The 25,526-nt window shown below is 39.6% G+C and overlaps 1 protein-coding gene and 1 non-coding gene across 3 annotated transcripts in view; both read left to right on the top strand.

The window, feature by feature from the left end:
- Positions 1-19,771, top strand: part of slc35b3 (solute carrier family 35 member B3) — a 41,484-nt gene extending 21,713 nt beyond the window's left edge. For both annotated transcript variants that reach the window (XM_080193878.1, XM_080193877.1), the window contains 4 exons: positions 8,829-8,921; positions 12,246-12,357; positions 17,187-17,256; positions 18,685-19,771. In XM_080193878.1, the coding sequence (XP_080050004.1) occupies positions 8,829-8,921; positions 12,246-12,357; positions 17,187-17,256; positions 18,685-18,832 (423 nt within the window). In that variant the 3' untranslated portion in view covers positions 18,833-19,771. The remainder of the gene's footprint in view (positions 1-8,828; positions 8,922-12,245; positions 12,358-17,186; positions 17,257-18,684) is intronic.
- Positions 19,772-24,897: 5,126 nt separating this feature from the next.
- Positions 24,898-25,080, top strand: LOC145347145 (U2 spliceosomal RNA). Its single transcript, XR_013887796.1, has one exon. It is a non-coding gene; the product is annotated as a U2 spliceosomal RNA (small nuclear RNA).
- The last annotated feature ends 446 nt before the right edge of the window (positions 25,081-25,526 follow it).

Here is a 25,526-nt window from a genome sequence, read left to right as displayed (position 1 = left end):
CTGCACCAGAAACTCCTCCATACAATGATCACTCTCCCCAAGAGGATCCTTCACCACAAGGTCCCTAATTCTACCCGCCTCATTACATAACACCAGATCCAAGATAGCTCGCTCCCTCGTCGGCTCCAACACACACTGTTCAAGGAAACTATCCCGGCAGCATTCCAAGAACTCCTCCTCGAGCCCACCGCGTCCAACATGGGTCGACCAATCAATGTGTAGATTGAAATCCCCCATAATTATTGCCGTTCCGTTCCTGCACGCTGCACTTATTTGCACGTTAACAGCCCGCCCCACCTCCAGATCATTATTTGGGGGCCTATAGACGACACCCACCAGCGTCTTCCTCCCTTTGCTGTTCCTAATCTCCACCCACAACGATTCCACTTTCTGCTCTTTGGTTCCTATATCATCCCTTGCTACCACCCTGATGCTATCCTTAATCAGCAGAGCCAAGGCCACCCCCCCCCCCCCCCCCCTTTATGATCCACAGGATCAGAGAATGTACCCAAAATGTCCATCGTCCTTTTTAAGCTATTTTAATTCAATCCCACTGCTGACAGGTCAATTTCTGCATCCTAAATTTAATTGCCACCTCCCTACATCCAATCTTGTCCGATTGTTACCAGATTAGTGTTTCTGAAAGTTAAATGGTTAAGACTATCGGCTTCAGTTGACACTTTCCTAATGTGTCATCCTGGCTTGGCACCAGGAGGATAGGAATGGAAAATCTGCCCTATACTGCACTTTAGGTAAGATTGCTGACTTGTGTAGTTTTACCAAGCAAAGATGTCCAACAGCAAAAGTTTCCTATGATAATGTTTGTTCATCATTAACTGAGGGGAAAGAATCCTTTAGTCTCTGGTTCGGAAGCTAGACTTTTTTGACTGAATTCTCATGAAAGAAAGAGCTGAGTGGTGAAGTGAGGCACTCTCCCTTGGAAAACAATCTTTGTTTTCTTTTTTAACCATTGGAGAAATACAGTTCTTCTGATCAGTAGTGTTGTCTGCCTGAGCAGTTCTTAACAGAGAACAACATTTGTTGATCAATTAATTGCAAACAATCTTAAATAAAGCTTTGAAAATTGAATTTCTGGATGAAACCTTTTGGAAAAAGCAAAGAAACTGCCATTGTCATAGGATGAAAGGGTCTTCTAGCTTTCATCTCATGCTGTTACTCAAATCGCATGCTGAGAAATTCTACAGAGTGCACATGTTGTGGTTGAATGGTTGAAGGAAATATCCAGTTGAAGCCCAAGCAATTGAGACAGGCTGTGGCTCAAAAGAAGAGCTTTTAAAAGGTATTAAAGCTCACAATTTTCTGGGTAAATTCGATCAAATTATGATTAAATGGATAATTATTTTGTTTTAACAATTAGAAATTTTGATTCTAAAATACCAATAAACATTTTGTAATTTGAATTGGTTTATATAACTACAAAATGTTTGACCTGTTGAAATAATGGCCCATAATCTTCTGGCTCCCTGGCATTGGATTTGGAAGTTACCCCAAAGATGCTTGGGAATTGCTCGAAGTTCCCAGGTTAGGGTTTATATGGAATTGTCCAGAAGTGCTAACATCCCCTGGAAAGTTACCCTTTGCTGGAAACCATTGACAAACTGATTTCAAGTGGATGGTTGTGCCAGTGTTACAGTAATATACTCAGAGTTAGAACAAATAAAAGTATTCTATCTTCAGAGTAACTGTTTTAAATACCCAGACCAGCCCCAGGATACACCCACCCGCTTAATGTCATCCACTTTCAATGGGGCATTTAAACTCAGCTGCTTTAGGGTAGCTAGTACTGTATAGCAGGGGCATGTCCTCCTTCACTCTGCCTCTTTTGGACCCAGGAATGCTCTGTGCTGCCTGAATCACATCTGGCCTGAAACAAGAAGGTTGGGCAAGACGGGCACTTAAAAACTTTAGCACAGATAAGTGGGCATAGAGTGGCAGTCCAATGCTGATTACCATTCTCAAGTAAGCTGTGGCCCAAGATCCTGCCACCCGATATTATGTTGAAGACTGTTTCAAAAAGTAACATTTAGAATGTATGTGTACCGAGGTCTTTTAATTTACGGATATATTTATGTATAAAATACTGGGTAGAATCTCTTCAGATGCAGAATCTGCTCTTGTGGAAACATTATGAGAATTCCCCTGTATACCAGTCAAATCGAGTGAATAGCCTTTTTCTTAATCCATATAATTTCCCATGGAATCTTTTGACTTGTAATCAAGTCCTGAAAGTAATGGCAGAATTTAATCCAGGTGACGAGGATCTCAGCCACCAAGAGCCCCAAGCCAACTCCTTTGAGCATTAACTGTCCACTTAAGAGTCTGACTTGGTGGCAAGACAGGAAGGCTTGTGAACAATGTTATTAACAGAGCACATTAAAATTGGTTTCTGCATCATTCTATGCAATCGTGCCATGGAATCTAAGAAGGAATAAAATATTCATGCACATCTTCTGTTTCTTCTTCACAAGATAATCAATTTAAATACTTTTTAATCGTTATTTTTGGTTAGGTAATAAAACACCCCCTAGTTTTATATTGTGGTAATATAGTAAAACTGATGTATATTTTAGAAAATGGGCAAACTAGGATGTAAATGTTAATTTATTGCAATTTAACTTATTAATAAATGATACTTCTATTACGTAAATCACATTATTTGAAAGCGGACTCACAGATCTCAGTGCCTACCATTCTCATTTTGAAACTCCGGTCTGGGAACCTGCAACCACATCACAAGTGAGTGTAGTGTTGTCCAACAGAAATTCCTGGCTAGCTGTGCATTAATTTTCATTAAAAAGCATAAAAGCGTAAAGTCATAAAAAGCATAAACATAAGTTTTTGTACTTCGCATGTGCATGTTTAATTAGCTGACATGTATTCAATGATGCACTCATAATGATCAAAAGCACTCCCAGTTCTACTTTTCACCTTGTTACTTGCCAACAAATGCACAAAAAGATTAAAGCACACATGCAGCCACTGTTACACTTGAGTAGTGAGATCACGTGCTGTAGCCACAAAAGTAAACACCATCTTAACAAAAGGCAGGTGTCCAGTGAAAACCTAGCAGCAAGCCCTCATTAAAAAATGGTGTCCATTGAATGGGTTGTAAGATGGCATTTGAGATATCATCATTGGAATGAAGCACTATTATGTGGAAAGGCCAGTGAAGCTGCGATTGTTCTCACCGGAGTAGAGAACATTTAAGGGAGACTTAATAAAAGTGCTCAAAGTTACAAGGAGATTTAGCTAATAAATTAAAAAGGAACTGTGTTTCCACTAGCAGAAGGGTTGGTATCACAGGGAACACAGATTTGGGATAATTGGCAAAAGAACCAGAGAGAGAGTGAGCACATTTCTTTTCACATGACAAGTTATGATCTAGAATAATGCCTGAAAGGGAGGTGGAAGCAAATTAATTGTACCTTCCCAGAAGGAATTGAGAATGAACGTAAAAAGGAAAACAATGGCAGGGTTTCAGGAAATAGTAGAGTTGAGTTAGTCATATTGTTGTTTCAAAGAACTAGCATAGGCAAAATGGGCTAAGTGTCCTCCTCTGCATTATAATTCTATGCATGTATCTTTACTGCGCTTTTTTTTAAGACTCTTGTTTGTTTTTCAGTGTCTGCTGTTGAAAACAAATCTGGCTTCGCCAGATCCTATTTTACCATTTTGATTCTAAATGCTGGACGGACTTGAAACTGGGCGTGTTTCAGATCCAACTTTTAGACCTGTTCTCAGGTGCCCCTATACGCACTCTGCCTGCAAAAATATCAGCTGTTCTGAATTGCACTGCACAAGCCCATAGGCGGAGCTTAACACGCCTAAAACCCTGCAGCTCCGATAGGCGCCTCAACAGCGCATGCGCTAAGAACAAAATGATAGAATGCAGCTCCCCTTTCACATCCCTCCTAGGCTGGATAATGCCTCCCACTGGCCCCCACAGATATTGCTCCACCCCCACAACATCACTGACCCCTTTATCCCACACTCCAAGACTGATTGCGACCCCTCCTCCTGTCACCGATCTCAGATGGAGTGGTAGCGGACCCCTCCTCCTTCCCCACCACTGATCTCAAGCAGAGTGGCAGTGGAGGCTCAGCACTTACCTCCGCACTAACTGCAGCGCCCAAATCGGACTTTCGTAGAGTTGTTTTGCACCGAATCTGGATGGGCGATCATGGTGGTAAAGGGAGAAATATTGGTAAGGTTGGGCGTGCAACAAATTGAGCGTCATGCCTGTTTCGGACACAGTCCCAATCACAGCTATTTTCAGGCTTTTGTACAGGGGGAACCGACACGGAGGTGCACACAGATTGCATTACTTGCCTCATGCCTGACTTTACCAAGTTTCAGCGCCTGAAAATGGTTGCAACTTGATATTTAGCAGGGTTTGTGAGGTCCAATTTTCCCCACAGACTTCTCTGGATGGGTGGTTTTGCACTAATTATCAAATGTGAGCAAATAAAGCTTTTAAACTGGCAATAAAAACTGACTTTAACAATCCTTATCATTTGGAGAACTAATAGAAGTGTAAGTGTCTTCCAATGTGATGTACTCTGAAATCTGTTCAGTGGAAAGAATGTGCGTTGGAAATGTTTATTGATTATACATGTGGAGCATGGGATGCTGAAGTATTGCTTGCATGTACTTATTATGCAACGTGTAATCCATGAATTACAGACTATATACGTTTTGTAGCAAGATGTATGAGACAGCATAAGTTAAGAATTCCATTTGCTAGAATCACTGGCACATAATCTAATTTCACCTTCTATCATCCTTCTGTATATTCCAGGTCAAACAATTATTAAATTGTTCTGATGCTGTCCAAACTTCACACACTGATGGACTTCATCAGCTTGCAATCTTGTTTTCCTGTGACTTTGAAAATTGGGTTTTACTTTTTTTAATCGCACTACTTTTTCACCTTCTACGGAGCACGATAATAGACAAATTGGATAAAAACAGAAAATGCTGGAAAATCTCAGCAGGTTTGAAACATCTGTGGAGAGAGAATAGAACCAACGTTTCAAGTCTGGGCTAGATTCGAAACATTGGCTCTATTCTCTCTCCACAGACCTGCTGAGATTTTCCAGCATTTTCTGTTTTTGTTTCAGATTCCAGCATCCGCAGTATTTTGCTTTTATCTTGGTGATCTCTTAGATCTGCTTCATTACAGATTGGCGAGTTGCAGCCATGTTCTTCAGAGCATGGCGATAGCTTGTCTAATGGTCTGCCCTACTCCTGTTTCTTTTCATGTAAATTGGAGTTTGTGCGTGCAACAGAGACAAATATTGCTTGTCCAATAACTTCTCATCACTGCATTGATAAAACATTCCTTTTCTGATTGATTTTGTGTTCTGACTCCATTTCTATACAAAATTTGTACATTAATAGAAACCTCACTCGAGGTCAAGTGGCTTGTTTGTTTTTATGTGGCAAAATTGAACTGTTGAGAAAAACCTTAGTATTCCTAGGAAAATTGTAAATTTTTCATCTTTTCAAACAAATAGAAGCCCAAGGTTCAGATGTCGTTTCACTAACAACAATGATTTAAGACCTTTAGAAGTCATTTGTGGCTTTGCCATTTATGAATAACCTTGCTCACTTATTTTAAAAAAAACTGTATTCCATAAGCACAAGAGAGTAGTTGCTCCTTGAACCTATTTTGATGCATGTTACTTTTTTTTAAAAAAAAACAGCCGCAAGTAGTAGTGAAATACTGAACAAGAAAACTCTTATTTAAGCTGACCATACACTGAAAGATGAGACTTGTAGCTTGGCCATACAGCAAAGGAAACACAGGTTTAAAGCTAGCTAGAATTAGGCAAAATAAATTTTTCATGACCCATTTTAGTAGAATATTAACATGCTTGCACATTTCATTTGAGTTTACTGATCTCACTAAAAGGAGATTGCCTGAATGTCCCTTTTGGCAGTATATTGTATTTTGGTATAATTTATATCCTAAACTGCTTCATGTAAAACCTGAGGGCATGGGGTTGGCAAGTCTAATAGAATCTTTTTTACAATCTTGCCATCTGCAAATAAGATATTGGACAAGTTTATAAAACTAAATGGATTGAAATGGACCCTGAAGTTATGACATGGGATTATAATTTACAAATGCTTAGGTTTGTTTGAAATCCTTATCTATGCCTTATAAATCATAGCGTTGAGATCACGTGCCTAATCAGTATTTGTATTTACTAATCAAAAATGAAATTAGCCACATCTAGAGTTCTGATGTATGACTGTTGGGCAATACTGATAAATAGGTGTTCTATGTTACATCATTATTATTCATCCTTACTGAGATAATTTCACTGATGTGTCATTCTCATTATTACTGCAAGAAATATTATAAAAAAAAAGCTTGTTGCTTGGAAATTATGGGAAGTTTCCAAAATATGTCAGTAGTCAACATTAGAAAAAAACTTGTTAACTTGGGTTAAAGCCCTTTTGTCGTTTTACAGTATTATAATTCAGCCCTTGTCTAGTAAATGATGGCTTGTAATAACATGCAGTGAAATAGGCTGACTAGCTATAGTGAATTTACATAGCACAATCATGCAGAAATAGTCTTGACGAACGAAATGAATAACCCAAGTGCTCAATTCAGATTTATGATAATAGGTTTGAAAAGTACTGGATTGATAATGCTATGCTTCACCAGCTCATGATTTCTGGATTAGCCAGTGTAAAATGTACTCACCAACACTATTAGAAATATGGAAGATTCTCCCTGATGTACTGCTGCGGTGGAGAGTAATAATAAAGTCATGAGAATACAATTTGTTATATTGCCTTGCTCCCAATAATTTTGGAAAAACATTTTTAAGAAACTCGATTAATTGTGCAGTAGCTCAAATATAATGATTTCTTTTTAGAATTTTGCAAAATATTTTGTTTAATGTTTGAGTGCTTGTATCAATTGCTTTTTTTTTAATTCTTCACGTACTCCCGGTCTTTCTCCACTGTTGCAATAACTTATTTCCCTTTTGGTGACCATTAATGTCGTCCTTGCTTTTTTATCCTCGGACTTCGGCTGGTATTTCTTTGTGTTAATCTAGTGATGTGGATGGTTGGGTGGCTGTTACTGCCTGACTGTCCTCTGTACCACTCAATATTACTTTTGGTGCCTTTAATTTTGATGTATGTGATTGAAGTTCTACTTTCCTGAAGAAAATAAGAAAATGCATTGTGAACCTGCTACATATCATTCTGCCAGGTGCTTAGAGAAACTTCTCGCCTCTGAGACAGGTTGAGAACTTCAATTTTTGAATGTGTTGCAAAACAAAAAAAATTGAACGCAATCAATTGAACCGTTCTGCAAAATGAGAAGCAGAACCTTAAGTGAAATTGAGGGGCTCTGAAGAATGAGTCCTTGTTGAGTTTACTTTTTAAATTATTGAATATGATATGATCACTTTCCTTAAAAAAAGGAAACAATCTCAGTATGTAAGTTTGTTACAGTTCCAGTCCAATCTGATGGGTGACCTTAAAATTGTCAACCAGTCAGTCATCCAGTCAGCATTTTTAGAAGTTCGCCCCACTATAATGAGACTAGATGGCATTCTGAAAAGTTGCAATGAACCACAAAAAACAAAACTGTGGCTCAAATGATGACAGCAAATGTCGTCAAATAGAAGTTGTCTGTATTGATATTGAAGTAAGTTGAAGCAAGTCTTTTTGATTTATTTCCTAATGTTCATATCTAATTTTTCTCTATAGTGATCTGTCTCCAGTTTCTCTTATGTGGTTCCCCTATCTAATATAAATCTTTAAACTTGATAGTAAGCAGTTCTGCAAAATATTTAAGAATGCAGGGTGAGCCCTAATGGCAGCACCTCTGATTTCCCCCATAAATAGCTGACTATGTATCTCTTTCCCGTTTCTTCAGTGTATTGTGTCAGTCCTTTACACTTCCATAACAAAATCCTGGGTTATTCAGGTTGCCCTACATTAAACCAATTGTACGATCAGTGGATCTAACTGTGGTCTGTGAGACCTAGCTTTAGGAACCTCCCAGGAGATCCATGAAGAGAGCAGCTTTGTGGGTGGGCATCTGTCCAAGGCACTGTGATGAAGACTAAAAGACCCCCACGTTTGCTGTTGCCCCACGTGTTCCTGCTTTTGCTAGGTGCACGCACGCAAACCTCTCTCCCTCGGCCATTCTTCCCTGATGTTCCTGTTCCCCAAGTGCTTTCTCTGTGCTTCTGATTGCCACACGCTCCTGCCAAGGACAGACTCTACAATGAGAAGCAAGTACACCCAAGTCTATCGATAAGCAAGTAACAGTTTAGTTAAAAACATTACCTAGATATTCTTTGCAGGAAGCATTCTTCGTATTATGATTTTTGTGTGGTATTAAGTTTTAGATGGAAAGTCCATGATTATTTACCCTTTAACCAAAAATGTTTGAGAACCACTGGGCTAGGTAATGAGTGATGTCCTATTAAACCATATATTATTAAATATATGACCACTAGCTGTGCAAAAACATGCTGCAATGGTTAGCATTTATTTTATTTGGCAAAATTACAGAAGGGATCAGCAATTAGCTTTTACAGGTACTTTGATAATTTAGTATGCTTTAACTTGGAAAGCAATTCGGGTCAATTATGTTAAATCCATTCTAGATGTTTTGCCATCTGGCACCTTCACTATCTGTTATTTATCATTTGCTCCGTTCTCTGACCTATTATATCAGTACAAGTTTGCTTGCAAAATGCCTGCTTTCGCTTTGAGCAGTTGCATATCCATGGCTGATGATTCTCATATTTGTCTTCTTTTGCTTCTAGGTTTTATATTCCTATTCAATAGGCTTTCTGTATATATTAACGGGTTTGTTTTGTACCCGTGGACTGAGCCCTGCTTTTGTCTTTTGTTCAAGGGTAAGTGTGTTCAACGTAGTATATTTAAATAATGCGTGCTTTTAAATTTGTTCACACTAAGTTCCAGCAGTCTTCATGTTCATCTAATTGACACCAGGATCCTTTTAAAAAAACTAAGCTTTTTGGCCTAACCATTCATTTTATTTTCTACAGTATAATAATTGAGGTGGAGTTTGACTGATAAGGGCTTTTAATAAATTAGGACTTGACTGTGCTGCTTTATTTCATCTGTTAATGTTACTATGTCGAAATTCCCTATGCTGATATAAGCTATGTTATGGAGACCACTTCATTAGGCTTGACAAAAGTGAAGTGCCTAATATTAGTGAATTAGTTTACTCAGTGATCCATTATTTTCCATTGTTATCATCCGCCTAACTTTTCTGTAGATGATACTAATTTGATTGGTGCTGGGTCAGGGTTCCATTGATGCTGCAGCTCTCGGGTACCTTTCCCAAATGACCATATTGCATATATGAAGGTAGGTGTTATTAATGTAAGAAGATATCATAGCTGTTCCTGACTTCTGTATTTGTGCGTTTTCTGAAATGAGTTGTTGAATAGTAAATGAGTGCAGGGATTGAAGCTATAGATCAAATCAGCTAATGTAGTGCAGACTTGGAATTGGATAAGATTTTCCCGTCTCTGTGGGTAAATATGGTATTGATCCATCAAGCTTGTATTGGATCTTCATAGCACCAGCAAGTGAGATTGACCATTTGGTTTTGGAACAAATTTAAGATAAATTCAGGCTGTTGTTCACACACGACGATAAAATATTCTGAGAAAGATTTTAGTCTGGACTAAATGTGAACCCATGAGTGAATACCACCATTAAGTGCCTCTGTTGGTTAATCCACAGGAAAGTCTTTTTTATTGAATCTGCAACTATTGCTGCACAGTTTAGGGCATTTCTACATTCTCACTCATGCTTTGCAATATATACATGTTTAATAGACATTACAATACATACCATATTTGAATAGCAGTAAAGTGTTTCTGTGAGCACAGAATATTACATTACAAAATGTCTAAATATGAAATTATCATGCAACTGAAATCACTTTTAAACAATTCTAAAGCTACTAAGGTTACATTTGATTTGACTTACTGTTGTCACATGTATTGAGATACAGTGAAAAGTATTTATTGCATGTAATACAGACAAAGCATACCGTACATAAGGGAGTAGGAAAGAAGAATGTACTGTTACTGTCATAGGTAGTGTGTAGCGAAAAATTAACGTAATAGGTCCATTCAAAAGTCTAATGACAGCATGAAAAAAGCTGTTCTTGAGTCAGTTGGTACGTGATCTCAGACTTTTGTATCTTTTTCCTGACGGAAGAAGGTGGAAGAGAGTATGTCCGGTGTGCGTGGGGTCCTTGATTTTGCAGGTTGCTTTTCTGAGGCAGCGGGAAGTGTCAATGTGTAGGAGACCGGGTTGCGTGATGGATTGAACTTTGTTCACAATCCTTTGTAGTTTTTTGCGGTCGCTTCCTTAGAAAATAATTTTGCAAAGTACGTACAAAGAAAATGAGATTTACAATTTTTGGTTCAGTCTTTGACATGTTGAAGTGACCAACAGTCTGAGGGACTTCTAATTTCCATTTCTACAGTATTAATTCAAACACACTGTAAATGCCATTTATGAATATACAAAAATCATTTAGATAAAGATCGACCCTATTCGTCCTGGCATGCTGTGACTTTGCATATCATTTTCCTGCTAGTGTTGAATAATAATTGCCATTGCACTAGACATCGCCAAAGCTTTTAACAAGATCTAATATTATACATTTGTTAAAAATTTATCATGTGGTTTTCAACTGAAACTATATTTGGGCCTAGTTTCCTCTCAAATTGCTGTCCACACTTGTTGAAGTCGCTTAAGCTTTCCCCTCCCACTTATTTTTCTCTTTCAAGACAACGATCACCTCAATATGAGCTTCACCTAATCCTTTTCTGATTATTTTATTGCATAGATTATATCGATTGCATGACCTCTTGAAAATGCAGTTTTCTTTCACAGTACATTGCTTGAACCCATATCCTTCAATGGGGCTTATTTTACCTTTCAATAATGCTAATAGACCATAAGACATTAAGCCATTTGGCCCATCAAATCTGGTCTGCCATTCAATAATGGGTAATAAGTTTCTCAACCCCATTTTCCTGCTTTTTTCCCGTAACCCTTGAACTCATTTTAGCAATCAAGAAGCTATTTACCTTTGTCTTAAATGTACTCAATGACTTGGCCTTCACAGCCTTCTGTGGCAGTAAATTTCATAGTAGCACCACCCAGTGGCTGAAGAAATTCATCCTCATCACATTTCTAAAAGGTTGTCCCTTTATTCTGAGGCTATGCCCTCAGATCCTAGTCTCTCTTACCAATGGAAACATCTTCCCCTGTATCCAGACCTTTCATTATTCTGTAAATTTCAATGAGAATGCCCATATGCATCAGTTGACACCTGGCATCACTGACCTGAAATAGGGACAGATCTGTAGCACTGGATATTTATTATTTTTGCCATCTCCTGCCTGTTCCATTATAATACAATGACATTATGCCATTTTCATTTATTTCTATTTAATCTCCAACCCCCCCATTCCTGTTTCTAACAAAGGCAGGGCAGGGAGCTAGGCAACCAGTCTTTTCCGTGGAGGTACCTTTTCCAGATCAGTACTATAACAAGCTGCATGCTATCCATTTAACCTGCCATGCCTGGCCGGTGGGGGCAGGAGGGACGAAATGTGGAAACCAGCAGCTAAAGGAAGTTGAGGACTGTTCTGTAGGAAAATGTAATTGCCAAAAGAGGTGTTGCATGTGGGTCAGGAGGAGATCCCCCCCCTACTCACTGACCCACTAAGCTTTACCTTCTTCCAAGACTGCTGTCAAAATCCCCCTCCTCTCACTGTATTGTCAGTTTTGTTAAATTCAAGAATTTTTGCACAGTTTCCTACTTTTTTTTGCCCTTGAAAAATGTTGCCATAAACTGCAGTCTGTTAAACCCAAAACTTGGCATCTGCTAATCAATAAGCAGTGATTTACCTGGTCATGCATTATCTTCAACCTTGGTGATGAGCTGCAAGTACACTCTGTTCTATCACCATAAACTGATAACTACTGATTTTTTTTCCCGAAAGGCGAGAACAGATAATTGGTGTTACTGACTTGGAAAATTTACTTTTGGAGAATGCTACTTGTGCAAGTTTTTAGCTTTTTAAATGAACAATGTCAGCCTGTAACATTGCAAGAGACTGTTAATCTCTAATTGGAGTCATTGAGGAGCTATAACTTCCATTTCCGTGTTTGTTTTGCAGCATCCGGTGCAAACGTACGGTTATGCATTCATATTTTCATTGAGTGGATATTTTGGAATTTCCTTTGTATTAGCTTTGATAAAGCTGTTTGGTGCACTTGTTGCTGCAACAGGTAATATACATCTCACCCATTGTTCATCAGAGACATGTTAAAATTGGAAATCGTTTAAATCCATATTTCAAATAATAAAATATGATTTGGAGCCTTTCCTGCTAGGCTGCTTTTTTTTATTCATTCATGGGACATGGGCATCACTGGCTGGCCAGAATTTATTGCCCATCCCTAGTTTTTATTCAGATCATATAAATCTTTCACTTTTTGAGAATAAATCGCATTGCTGTGACTTTGGAGTCGGATGTATGCCAGACCAGGCAAGAAGGGCAGAATTTCGTCCCTAAAGGGCATTAGTGAACCAGGTGGGTTTCCCTGACAATCAACAATGGTTTCACGGTCATCAACAGATTCTTTTTTTTTGTTTTTATTCCAGTTCAATCAAATCAAGTCTAATTCAGAATCTCAACAAGTTGAGACATTCCCAATCCAAGCTGACAAGACAGAACTCTCACCTCCTGTCTTGGGCTTGATCTAAATGACCCAAGCTGATTGGAGTTGACATTGCTTCTCCTCCATGGCTTGATCTCATTTGCATCTTAGCCAAAAGGCTGAGATGCCACTTTTAAAAATTTCTTCAAGTGAAGCTAAAGTATAACCTAGTGCTTTCAACCAAGCACAACATGTCCATATTAACTTTGAATTCAAATTCCATCATTTGCCGTGGCAGGATTCAAACCCAGATCCCCCAAACATTAGCTGAAAATCATTTGCAATCTTAAACAAAAACTTCAGAGAAATTTCAACATTTTTTTTCCTTTGCTAAAATTATAATGTAGTGCACAGATTTTTGCAAAGTTACATCAAATCTGTACAGCAACTAATGCAAGATCCTACTTTTTCTTAAACAACACCCCATTTTGAGAGTAATCATCCTTCCTCATTCTCTGTATCCAGTATAAACTGACTGAATAAGGCCAGAATGTTCTTGCACTCCATCATGGGCAAAAATCAAATGACCTTTCTTTGCGATGTTATGACAATGAGATAGATGATGATGACTTATCATGCATGTGACCTTTCCCCACACAAGCAGCAATCTTAAAAACTTGCATCCTTATTAATGTTTCAAAGTTGGAAGGTGAGACTCCATGTAATGCATTTTTTCTGTTATTCACAAAGTGAACTAGTCTCATCAAAATCTCTTGTCGAAAGCCCCCGGCATGCTTAACATTTTGTGCCTGATGTGTTGTCCCTGCTGTGTTGCCAGCTGCTAATACTTGTTCGTCAGTCTGACAACCTGTTTTACATGCCTGATGTTCTTCTCAGTACTACTTGGCTCTGACCAGTTAAAGATCAAATCAAGCCTGTTGTAAGCTGATGCCATTTGTCCAAAACAACTTAAACCAATCCACAATGTTGGTTATTGGGATCTTTGAGTGACTGTGATCCTGTTGCATCTTATATGAGCAATGGTTTAAAGTTTATTTATTAGTGGCACAAGTAAGCTTACATTAATACTGCACTGAAGTTGCTGTGAAAATCCCCTAGTTGCCACACTCCGGTGCCTGTTCAGGTACACTGAGGGAGAATTTAGCATGGCCAATGCACCTAACCAGCACATCTTTCCAACTAAGAGGAAACCAGAGCGCCCAGAGGAAACCCATGAAGACACAGGGAGAATGTGCAAACTCAACACAGACAGTGACCCAAGCTGTGAATCGAACTAGATCAATGGTGTTGTGAGGCAGCAGTGCTAACCACCGTGCCACTATATTGCCCATTAATATGAATAATGATTCCAAGATGCAAAACTGTTTGCCCCTATTACCATTAAATATTTTGGACCCAACAATGCTGCTGAATCCAATCGATTTTGAAAAGCAACATCTGAGCAGCTCAGGACTGTTAACTCGTTTCTTTTAGAATCCCCTGCTTTCTGGCCATATCAGAGACTACTATTGCTTCTTGCAACAGCTAGGAGATGTGCAGATTCTGAATGATATTTTACCTGGGGAGAACAGCTCAAGTTTATTACAGTTGAGAGTGGTGGGACTTTGAGTTTTGGAGTTTGATTCCATCAGTTTTTAAACTTCTGTCTTGAGTAATACAGCCCTCGGCCAAACTAATGTTTATAGTCCCACTTGTCAAAGTGATGGAGGTTGCTGTGGGGAATCATGATGAGGAGGGGAACGGAAGCCTGGGGGGTGGGGGGAGGGGGGGTCCTTTTGGTTTGAAGGTAAGGAGGAGGCACCTGATTTGATACTAGAGGCTCTGTACACCACCCCGCCCCCAGCTGCATCTGAGGCCCTGCAAACCTATAGACGGGGTAATGGGAGAGAAAGTAAATTTTAAAATTGAATTGAGGTTCTAGGTTTCCCACACAATGCATCCAAAGTTAGCCAACCAGAGCAAAAGAAATTTCGAGCGCAAGTTACATCCTGAGATTTTGCAATCATTTGTGCTGGTTTATAAGGTCAGCCCTGCTCACAAAACTGACACTACCTAATTATTTCCATTGTGAGTTTCTGCTCATTGCAACCATTTTCAGGCCTTCAAGAAGGCTCTTAAAACATGGCCCTTTTATTTAGATGCAAAAACACAAATTACACAACTTAAGTTTTTCAAATATTAAAAACAAAATTCTAACTGTGCCAAGTAAACAGAAAATGGTTCTGTATAGATTTTTGAAGTATTTTTCAGTCATTTAAAATCAGGTGGGGGACTACACTTTTTGGGGTTAAATCCATTTTTGGCTGCGTTGATGGAGCTGCACCAGGTTACCACATTTTCATATTCAACAGAATTTTTTTTAGAAAAAGAAGTGGGCAGCAGAATTTATGGCCAGATTCTTACCACTGCTCACCCTGGTGTGATTTTCCCATCCTGCCGCAGTGAGCAGAGATTTGGCTGGCCGCCAAATTCTCCAACTTTGCGCCAATGGGAGTATGGCATGAACAGCAGGTAAGATCGCGCCCTATATTTTACAACACTGACCGATTGTGCTGATTCATAGAATGTTTTACAATTGTGACCTTAGTTTGCCTTTAAGAGTTTTTTTTAAAATCATATTCTCTGTAGCTCACAGCCTTAGCTGATCTCATTGTGGCACTGGATTGTCTTCTAGGAGCCCTGTTATTACTCCCTAAGTTGCTTAAATGGGGATTGTTTAATTTTACTTTGGGAATTCGTTTTATGACCCTGTGTTGTCAGGAGGAAAAATGTTTGCAGGTCAAATGACAGGAGCTCTTTTATTTTTGGTTCTGAACTGCAGGTTTTTAGTTTAGAAGGGAGTGGACATCAGACTGAAAGCAGTATCTCTCTCTCTCTGTCTCTCTTCCCCCAGTTGGGAAATTCTGCTGGTTAGCTGAAAGTAAGGCTTCTTGCCTTGCTACAGTAGAAAATTTGAAGTTGGTGGCTTGACCAGTCTCCATGGTGTTCTAGGAAGCTGCTATGACTTCAAACTGTTCTGAGTGTATTAATGGAACTGCGGCATTCATCCAAAGGACTCAGTTTCAGTATCACGTGAGCATTAGTCTTTGCTGAGTTAAATCTGTGAAAAGGATTTGTCCAAAGGAAGTTTTTGTTTGATTGGAACATCTGAGATATACTTGTTAAGGGTTATAAATTATTGTGGTTGTTTTGCTTTTATTTATAATTGATAAATGTTTTTGCTAATTTTCCATACATGTTAACTATATTCTTAAATAAACTTTGTTTGATAAAAGCTCCCTAATGGGTTATTTGAATCACACCTGAAGTCAAACATACCATGCTCATCCTTGCCAAATTCATGGTGCAAAACTTACAGTCCAGGTTGGCTCCATAGAACACTCTGGAGTTTCTGACTTGAATCATAACAAATTGTCAGGCTGTTAATAAGTCGTGAATGGAAATTTGGATTATAACTTAATTTAACGTAGGAACCAGGAGCAGAAGTTGGTAAATTTGAGTCCTTCGAGTCTGCTGCGCCATTCAATCAGATCATGGCAGATTTCTCCCTGGTCTCAAGTCCATCTCCCCACCTGTTCTTCATATTTTTTCAACCTTTTTTTATTATAAATATATTTATTTCACTTCACAAAACTAGAGTAATGTTGATGGCGATTAGTAGCCAGATCGCACCCAATGACTACACTGTTGAAATGTGCTGATAATGCAAACATGTGAATGATGAGGAGGACTGTAGGAGGCTTAAGAAAGGCAGGTTAATGAAATGGCCAGTCAGAGGCAGGGGCAAAATTCTTGTGGATGAGCGGAATGCATTTTGGGAAGAGAAACAAGTGAAAGGCACAAAAGGGTAGGATGAAGAGACACCAGAAAGTTTAAATACCTAACTCACTAAAAATGAATGCAGTGAGATGAGAAAATAATGCTCAGTAGCATTTTGGGTTTTAAATAGGAACATAGATACAAGTGGAAAGATGGTTTGCGTACTGTGCATTTTTTTGGGGATGTCAACATCAAAAGACACATTAAAGCCATAGAGATGACACTGCCAAAAAAACAGACATATATAGTGGACCAGAATACACTATAATATCTGTGGTTCTTTAATCATGCAGTCCAATTAATATTGGATCTCATTAATATTGGTCCATGTTGAAGTAGGGTTGGAATTGGTTGCGCAGTTGAACCTGTTTATTGCAAGCTAGAAACACTGGCTCTTTTAGAATTTCCAAGGCTGCCAATATTTTTGCACATAGTGCTATTAACTTGACAAGCCTGTTAATTATCAGTCAACTGATTTGAAACGTGATATTTATTGAGCTTTTCACAGAAATGTTAAGGAAATTACTTCCCTGATTTTTTTTTTCCCCCCCATTTGTCTTTGAAGCTTAAAAAGCACTTTTGAGTAGAAGTGAACATCTGCGTGTATTTATTTGCAGTAACCACTGGAAGAAAAGCAGTAACAATTGGGCTGTCATTTTTCTTCTTTTCAAAGCCTTTCACTTTTCAGTAAGTAGATTTTCATTTTGTGCAAACAACTTGAGTAGCGAGTGCTTTGCTAATTGTTTGAAATTACATATTCTTGTGAGACCTAGCAGTAGTAATGCAGTATGATATTAGACTCTGTTTTTAATGTTTAAAGTTTATTTATTTATTAGTGTCACAAGTTGGCTTACATTAACACTGCAATGAAGTTGCTGTGAAAATCCCCTAGTTGCCACACTCCAGTGCCTGTTCGGGTACATTAAGGGAAAATTTAGCATGGCCAGTGCCCCTAACCAGCACGTCTTTTGGATCATGGGAGGAAACTGGAGCACCCAGAGGAAACTCACGCAGACACGGCAAGAACATGGGGACTCCTCACAGTGACCTAAGCCAGGATTCAAACCCAGTTCCCTGGCGCTGTGAGGCAGAATGCTAACTCACTGTGCCAGCATGCCACCCAGCTTCAAGCAAATACCTAAATAGGTAGGATGGTCCTAGCTGAGCAAGCACAGGGATGCTTAACAGTATTTTGCAGTTTACCATTTTCATAGATCAGTCCCACCTTCCTGTAATTTCTCCATAACCCATTTTCTCCAGAGACAACACAACTGCGATTTTCAGTGGGGGCAAGAATAGGAGCTGGCATTCCTGGATGATGGGTCAGTGTCATGACATCTCCAGGATGCTGTGGAACTTTCACAGTGGGTGGGTGGGGGGTTTTGGAAACCTACTTGCTTCCGATTTAATGGCCTGTTGTGCCCCTTGAGGAACTTGTTAATAGGCCAGGAAGGGCTAGAGGACTGTTTTCAGTTCTTATTGTGTGCACGGGGAGGCTGCTGGCCCTTCACTGCTGCGTCTTTTCTGCAAGACAGCAGGCCTCATCGTAGCTGCTTCAATCTGCTTTTGTTGCTGGTATTCTGCAGGCAGCTCCCGCCCCTCTTAACACCCTATGTCCTAATTAGGTGCCAAATACAGCACTGGCCAAATTAAGACATTTATATTTGAAGGTTGCATTGGGTAGGTGATGCAGAAGCAGCGCGGGGTTAGGACCTGGAAATTGGAGTTTGAGTCCTGACTTGGATTGAAAATCAAACCCATTGTTTATTGCTCTCGGAATAAATAATTTCCTCCTCTTTCTTCTAGCTTCCGAATTTTAATTTTGGTATTTGTATCCTTAACCATTGTGGGCAATTTGCCTGAATCAGTTTTGTCAATTGCTTTTTGTTTTACAGTATTTAGGTTTTGCTACTCCTGGCTCTCAGCATTGGTTTTGGAGGTGGGAGCATTTTTTGGGTATAGAAATACAAAAATGCTGCTCATGTGTAAACTTGTTAGAAGTGTTTGCCACTATTGAGCTGGTATTCTCAGGACGTAAACTTTTAACTGTGTGGTGGAGCACTGCATAATCTACCAATTAGTCAATACTAATTAATTTTTTTCTTCCTCTTTAAGCTACCTATGGTCAGGTCTTGTTGTTGTCCTTGGGATCTTCCTAAATATTTACAGCAAAAATATGGACAAAATCCAGCTGCCATCACTGCTTGATCTTTGGAATGTAATCAAGAAGAAACAAATGAGATCCATGTCCCAGACTGTGTAGAGTCCATGGTAATAACTACTTTTGGGATTTGATCTGACCAAGCAGTCATTAGTTGGCTGAGTGAGGATACTGTGCAGCAGTGGACTAGCGAGATGGAGCCATGCTGCACTTGCGACTGATGACTTCAGTTTTGCTGAAAAGCAAATTTGAACAGTCAACAATTAACAGAATATGAAGGTGTGGCAAAAGGGAACAATTGTTGACCATAATATCACAAAGATTGTTTACTAATAATGTACATAAAATTCCTGATTTCTGGATTTTGGTCACATTGCTTGGCTTGGTTCGATTGCTTTGTAAAAGAATCAAATATGTATTCTGCAATTTTTGTTTCGGTCGGTGGAAGTTTCTGATCAGGGCCAAATGGTTTTTAAAAAAAACATGTTGTTCGTGTACAGCTTGTGTGGTACAGTGGTATTTAAAGTGATTATTTATCATGATCGTACAATTAAATATACCTCTCAAGTACACTTAATGTATCTTAATTGTACTGAGTTCCTAAATTGATGCACAGCAGTTGGAAGATGTGGCATTAAATATTGTGATTACAGAATTTTCATTGGACAGTGATCTTAAATACACAAATATTTCTTTATTGTACTTAATTTATTTGAGTGCAAAAAAAGTGCCATGTTAAGACATAATAATTATTGTACTTTGCCAAAAACACTTCCCAAGTGCACAGCACTCCAAGTGAAGTGTATTTGTTCATCTTTTTGTTAAGAGCAGGCGAAAAGTCAGAAGATGATGAGAGAAGTCCCAACTATCCCATCGCAAAATCAACTTTTGTGTTGTGGCCTTTATATTATTCTGTTTTTTGCACAATGCCTTTTTAAGCCTTTATGATTTTTACAAAAAGGAGAAACTGTATTTTAACGTGTTAGAGCTAAATGTCTTTTAATACAAAAAAAATGGAACTGAGTAAAGCATATTGCTAAACTTTTGAATTTTTTGCAGTCACAATCTTTTGGCCTGGGATTTATGGAAGTTTGCAAACATGGTCATGCCCTGTTCTCACATCATCAGGATTGTTTCAGTGGGGCACACTTTTTATTACAGAATACCAACAGGTTTATTTGTTTATTTGAAGTAAACTTTTCACGATAACTGAATCTTTAACAGTGGACAGAAGAACAGAATTAGGCCACTCGGCCCATTGAGTCTGCTCCACCAATCAATCACGGCTGATATTTTTCTCATCCCCATTCTCCTGCCTTTTCCCCACAACCCCTGATCCCCTCATTAATCAAGAACCTATCTATCTCTGTCTTAAAGACACTCAATGACCTGGTCTCCATAGCCTTCTGCAGCAAAGAGTTTCACAGATTCACCACCCTCTGGCTGAAGAAATTCCTCCTCAAAGGATCGTTCCTTTAGCCTGAAGTTATGCCCTCTGGTTCTAGTTTTTCCTGCTAGTGGAATCATCTTCTCCATGAGAACACTACCTAGGCTTCCAGTATTCTAAGTTTCAATAAAATTTTCCCCCCCTCATCCTTCTCAACTCCAACGAATACAGACCCAGAGTCCTGAACCATCCCTCATACGACAAGCTCTTCATTCCAGGATATACAGCATTGTAACTGAGGCCAGAGTGGAAATTCAACACTATTTGGATAAGCAGGAGGTGTGAATCTGCTCCACTTTAGAGAGTTGAATATTTTTAGTATGTAAATCACAAGGTAACCTAGTTGTGGGTGATTGAACCTTTTAGATTATGCTGTGTTGGAATCCTAGTAATTCGACCAAACCTCAGCTTAGAACTATAGAACTACAGCACAGAAACAGACCTTTTGGCCCTTGGCTGTGCCGAACCATTTTTCTGCCTAGTTTCACTGACCTGCACCTGAACCATATCCCTCCACACCCCTCATCCATGTACCTGTCCAAGTTTTTCTTAAACATTAAAAGGTGAGCTCACATTTACCATTTCATCTGGCAGCTCATTCCACACTCCCACCACACACTGTGTGAAGAAGCCCCCCCCCCCCCCCCCCCCCCCCCAATATTTCCTTTCAACTTTTCCCCCTTCACCCTTAATCCATGTCCTCTAGTTTTTTTGTCTCAGTGGAAAAAGCCTGCTTGCATTCACTCTATCTATGCTCATCATTATTTTATATACCTCTATCAAATCTCCCTTCATTATTTTATGCTCTAGGGAATAAAGTCCTAACCTATTCAACCTTTCTCTGTAACTCAGTTTCTCAAGTCCAGGCAACATCCTTGTAAATCTTCTCTGCACTCTTTCAACCTTATTAATATCCTTCTTGTAATTAGGTGACCAAAACTGCACACAATACTCTAAATTCAGCCTCACCAACGTCTTATACAACCTCACCATAACATTCCAACTCATACTCAATACCTTGATTTATAAAGGCCAGTGTTCCAAAAGCACTCTTTACGACCCTATCTACCTGTGATGCCATTTTTAGGGAATTATGTATCTGTACTTTCAGATCCCTCTGTTCTACTGCACTCTTCAGTGTCCTACCATTTACCTTGTATGTTCTACCTTGGTTTGTCCTTACAAAGTGCAATACCTCTCACTTGTCTGCTTAACCTCCATCTGCCACTTTTCAGCCCATTTTTCTAGCTGGTCCAAATCCCTCTGCAAGCTTTGAAAACCTTCCTCACTGTCCAGTACTCTTCCAATCTTTGTATCATCGGCAAATTTGCTGATCCAGTTTACCACATTATCATCCAGATCATTGCTATAGATGACAAACAACAATGGACCCAGCACTGATCCCTGTGGCACACCACTAGTCACAGGCCTCCACTACCAGTCACTGGTTTCTTCCATTGAGCCAATGTCTAATCCAATTTACTACCTCTCCGTGTATACTTATTGACTAAACCTTCCTAACTAACCTCCCGTGATGGACCTTGTCAAAGGCCTTACTGAAGTCCATGTAGACAACATCCACTACCTTCCCTTCGTCCACTTTCCTGGTATCCTCCTCAAAAAAACTCTAATAGATTGGTTAAACATGACCTACCACACACAAAGCCATGTTGACTCTCCCTTGAAAGTCCCTGTCCATCCAAGTATTTATAGATCCTATCTCTTAGTATTCCTTCCAATAATTTACCTACTACTGACATCAAACTTACCGGCCTGTGATTTCCCAGATTACTTTTTGAGCCTCTTTTAAACAACAGAACAACATGAGCTATCCTCCAATCATCTGGCACCTCACCCGTGGATACTGACATTTTAAATATATCTGCCAGGACCCCTGTAATTTCAGCACTAGTCTCCTTCAAGGGCCAAGACCTTGTTTGGTCCTGGGGATTTATCTACTTATCTACAGCTTAAAACCCTGGTTTTAATTTTTTAAACATGGCAATTAAAAGTACAGTAAGAAGTCTCAACACCAGGTTAAAGTCCAGCAGGTTTATTTGGAATCACGAGCTTTCAGGACGCTGTTCCTTCGTCAGGTGAGTCTAAAAGTAGATATCAGTGCAGAGATCACAATAATGCAGAGGGAATCTTTGATTTTTATATCCACTGTCAGGCAGATAATTCAGATGCAAATAAGCACTAAAACATTTCACAAGCATACCTTGTCACACGTGAAAGTTTTTAAAAGTCATTGGCTGTGACCACCCAGCACTAGTGAAAATGAATGAAAAGTAACATTAGATAATTAGCCCCATTCTCACGCTTTTTTAACTTGGATCATTTCAAGTCTAGAGAAATGTGCACATGATATGTCCACTGCTCCAATTTATGATGTCTCTTTCTCCTTCAATCACATTTTCTTCCGTCGTCACTCATTTTGTGAAGGGTAATGAAGGTCCATTGTTTATGTTGAAAATTGTCAGAGATTTTGACATCACAATAGATCGATGGATGATTTTAGTGGGAGATCATTGCAGCTTTTCAGAGAAGTAGAGATGAGCTACTCAAAAGTTTCAGATAAATGCACATGCAATGGTTTCTTAAAATCCCGACAGTGCAGAAAGGCCGTTTGGCCGATCAAGCCTGCACCAACAACAATCCCATCCGCGCCCTATCCCTGTTACTCAATGCATTTACGCTGCTAATCCGCCTGATAAGATGGGCCGATCAACCTAACCAGCACATCTTTGGACTGTGGGAGGAAACTGGAGCACCCAGAGGGAACCCATGCAGACACAGGGAGAACATGCAAACTCCACGTAGACAGTGACACAAGCTGGGAATCGAACCCAGGTCACTGGTGCTGTGAGGCAGCAGTGCTAACCACAGTGCACAATGCTGCCCTTTTCAAGTCAGCTAAAAATTCACCTTGAATGTTTTGCCCATCATTTATTTATTGAACCTAACACTGGAATGCGTAACTAAAGGTTTATAGCGTTTCATTTTTGACTAAGATTTTAAAATGATCAAAGAATAGGCCACTTATGTCAGACTGAAATTCTCTTTCATCAATGGTGCATGCACCACTAGTTGGGCCATTGTTCAATATTCAAGTTTCAATAATAATTCTTCAGCATTTAGAGGTGAACCTTTTCCAAAAAACACACAAAACAGATCCCATCTATTGTTTGTAGTCATCAAGTTGCACGATATTGGTACTGTGGAAGTGGAATTCTCTCTAGTTCAGTGTTCTTTCAGCTGATGTGGGCATCGCTGCCTAGACCACCATTTATTGCCCATCCCTAATTACCCTTGGGAAGATGGTGGTGAGCCACTTGAACCACTGCAGTCCGTGTGGTGTAGGTACATTCACAATGTTGTCCAGTATTGCCCTATGAGATGCAGTCTGACACACAGTAATTCCACTGCTCCTCTGCAATGTACCATTGACCCAACTTTAGAATGACCACTACCATACCAGTAGTGACGATGGGGTGGACTTTACTGGGTGCTGGAATTCCCTGTTCTAGCAGCTAGACCACAGGCATTTAACAGTCAGGTGAAGCAGTTGGTTTAAGATGGGAATTCCCACTTGTTGAGAGCAATTCTCTAGTCCCAGCAGCACCTGGAGGGGTGAGTGCTGCAGGGACTATTAAGTTCCCAACCATGATAAGAGCATGGGACAGATGGGAGGGACATTGCTGAGAGCTAGGCTAGATGTCCCCAGTGAGTGTGACGTTGGATCTGGCAGGGTCCTCTGATGGAGCCAGAGCTCCTATTAAGAAGGCACCTCCTGTTCGTCATCAGCGCATGCAATAAAAATTGGGCTTGAAGCCTGCTGCATGTTTCCTCTGCTGCTGATTAGATCACCAAGCAGAAACTGATAACCAAGTTCCTCATGCAGGACAGCCTCAACTGGGATCTTGGGTTCATGTCACACTACATGTAACCCCCACCATTTGGCCTGGGTTTGCAAAATCTCACTAATGCCCTGATTATCCCTCTCTCCACTTGCCAACTGTCTGTACCTGTAAAGACTTGATTACCTGTAAAGACTCACATTCTAACCATTATCTTGCAATTGTGTCTGTCTATATATGCTGTATTTATGAAACCTACTTCTCCATTCACCTGTTGGACCTTAACCTGGTGTTGTAAGACTTCTTACTGTCCCCAATCCAATGCTGGCATCTCCTCATGCTGGTTTAATCTTAAATGACCATTAATTGTACACTTGGCCTCAACTCATCCAAATGTGGATGAGCCTCCTGATATCTCCCCCATTGCTGGTTAACATTATGGCATTGGTAGGTACTGCCCATACTACTGGGGTAGGGGGGGAGGGTGCGTGTGGCAGGGGAAATATAATCCAACCCATCATTTCCATTTTCCCACAAACAACAGTCCTGAAGCCTGTATGAGTAATATTGCTAATGAGTTCCTAATTAGGGATGTATTCACTAGTCCATAAATTAGCAGTAAATGCATTTTTTGATTTGATTTATTATTATCACATGTATTAGCATGCAGTGAAAAGTATTGTTTCTTGCATGTTATACAGACGAAGCATAGAGAAGGAAACAAGAGCGTGCAGAATATAGTGTTGCAGTCATAGCTAGGATGTAAAGAAAGATTAACTTAATGTGAGGTAGGTGCATTCAAAAGTCTGATCACAGCAGGGAAGAAACTGTTCTTGAGTCAGTTGATACTTGACCTCAGAATTGCTTCTTGGCCTTTTGGCTAAGATCAAGTGTAGTATTGACATGCTGTGCTTGGTTTAAGTCATTAAGTTACATTTCAGGTTCTTTTGAAGCAATTTTTAAAGTGGCCTTTTGGCTAAGATGCAAATTGGATCAAGCCTTGGAAGAGGAGCTACACCTACTCCAATCAGCTTGGATCATGTAGATTAAGCCCAAGACAGGAGGTGAGAGCCCTGTCTTGTCAGCTTGGATCGGGAATGTCCCAACTTGAGATTCTGAATTGGCTTTAATTTGACTTGATTGGATTGAAATAAAGTAAACAAAAAAAAAATCTTTTTCCTGACAGAAGAAGGTGGAAGAGAGAATATCTGGACTGCATAATTATGCTGGCTACTTTCCCAAGGCAGGAAGTGGGAAATGTAGACTCAGTCAATGGATGGGAAGCTGGTTTGCATGATGGACTGGGCTTAATTCACAACTCTTTGTAGTATTTTGCAGTCTTGGTCATTTCATTGGATAGAACTGCTTTATCAGTCAGAATTTAAATCCAGTTTCCAGATTTGCAAAATAGTTTTGTTTTCCAATCGTTGGCAAAGGAGCCCAGGAAAAGTTCTCTGTACAGCACTAATTAATATAAAGTGGAAAATTT

The sequence above is a fragment of the Carcharhinus amblyrhynchos genome, chromosome 8 (genome assembly GCF_965287045.1).
Source record: "Carcharhinus amblyrhynchos chromosome 8, sCarAmb.v2.hapA, whole genome shotgun sequence".
Classification (NCBI taxonomy): Eukaryota; Metazoa; Chordata; class Chondrichthyes; order Carcharhiniformes; family Carcharhinidae; genus Carcharhinus; species Carcharhinus amblyrhynchos.
The sequence above is the reverse complement of the archived record's forward strand: the minus strand, read 5'-3'. Positions and strand labels throughout refer to the sequence as shown.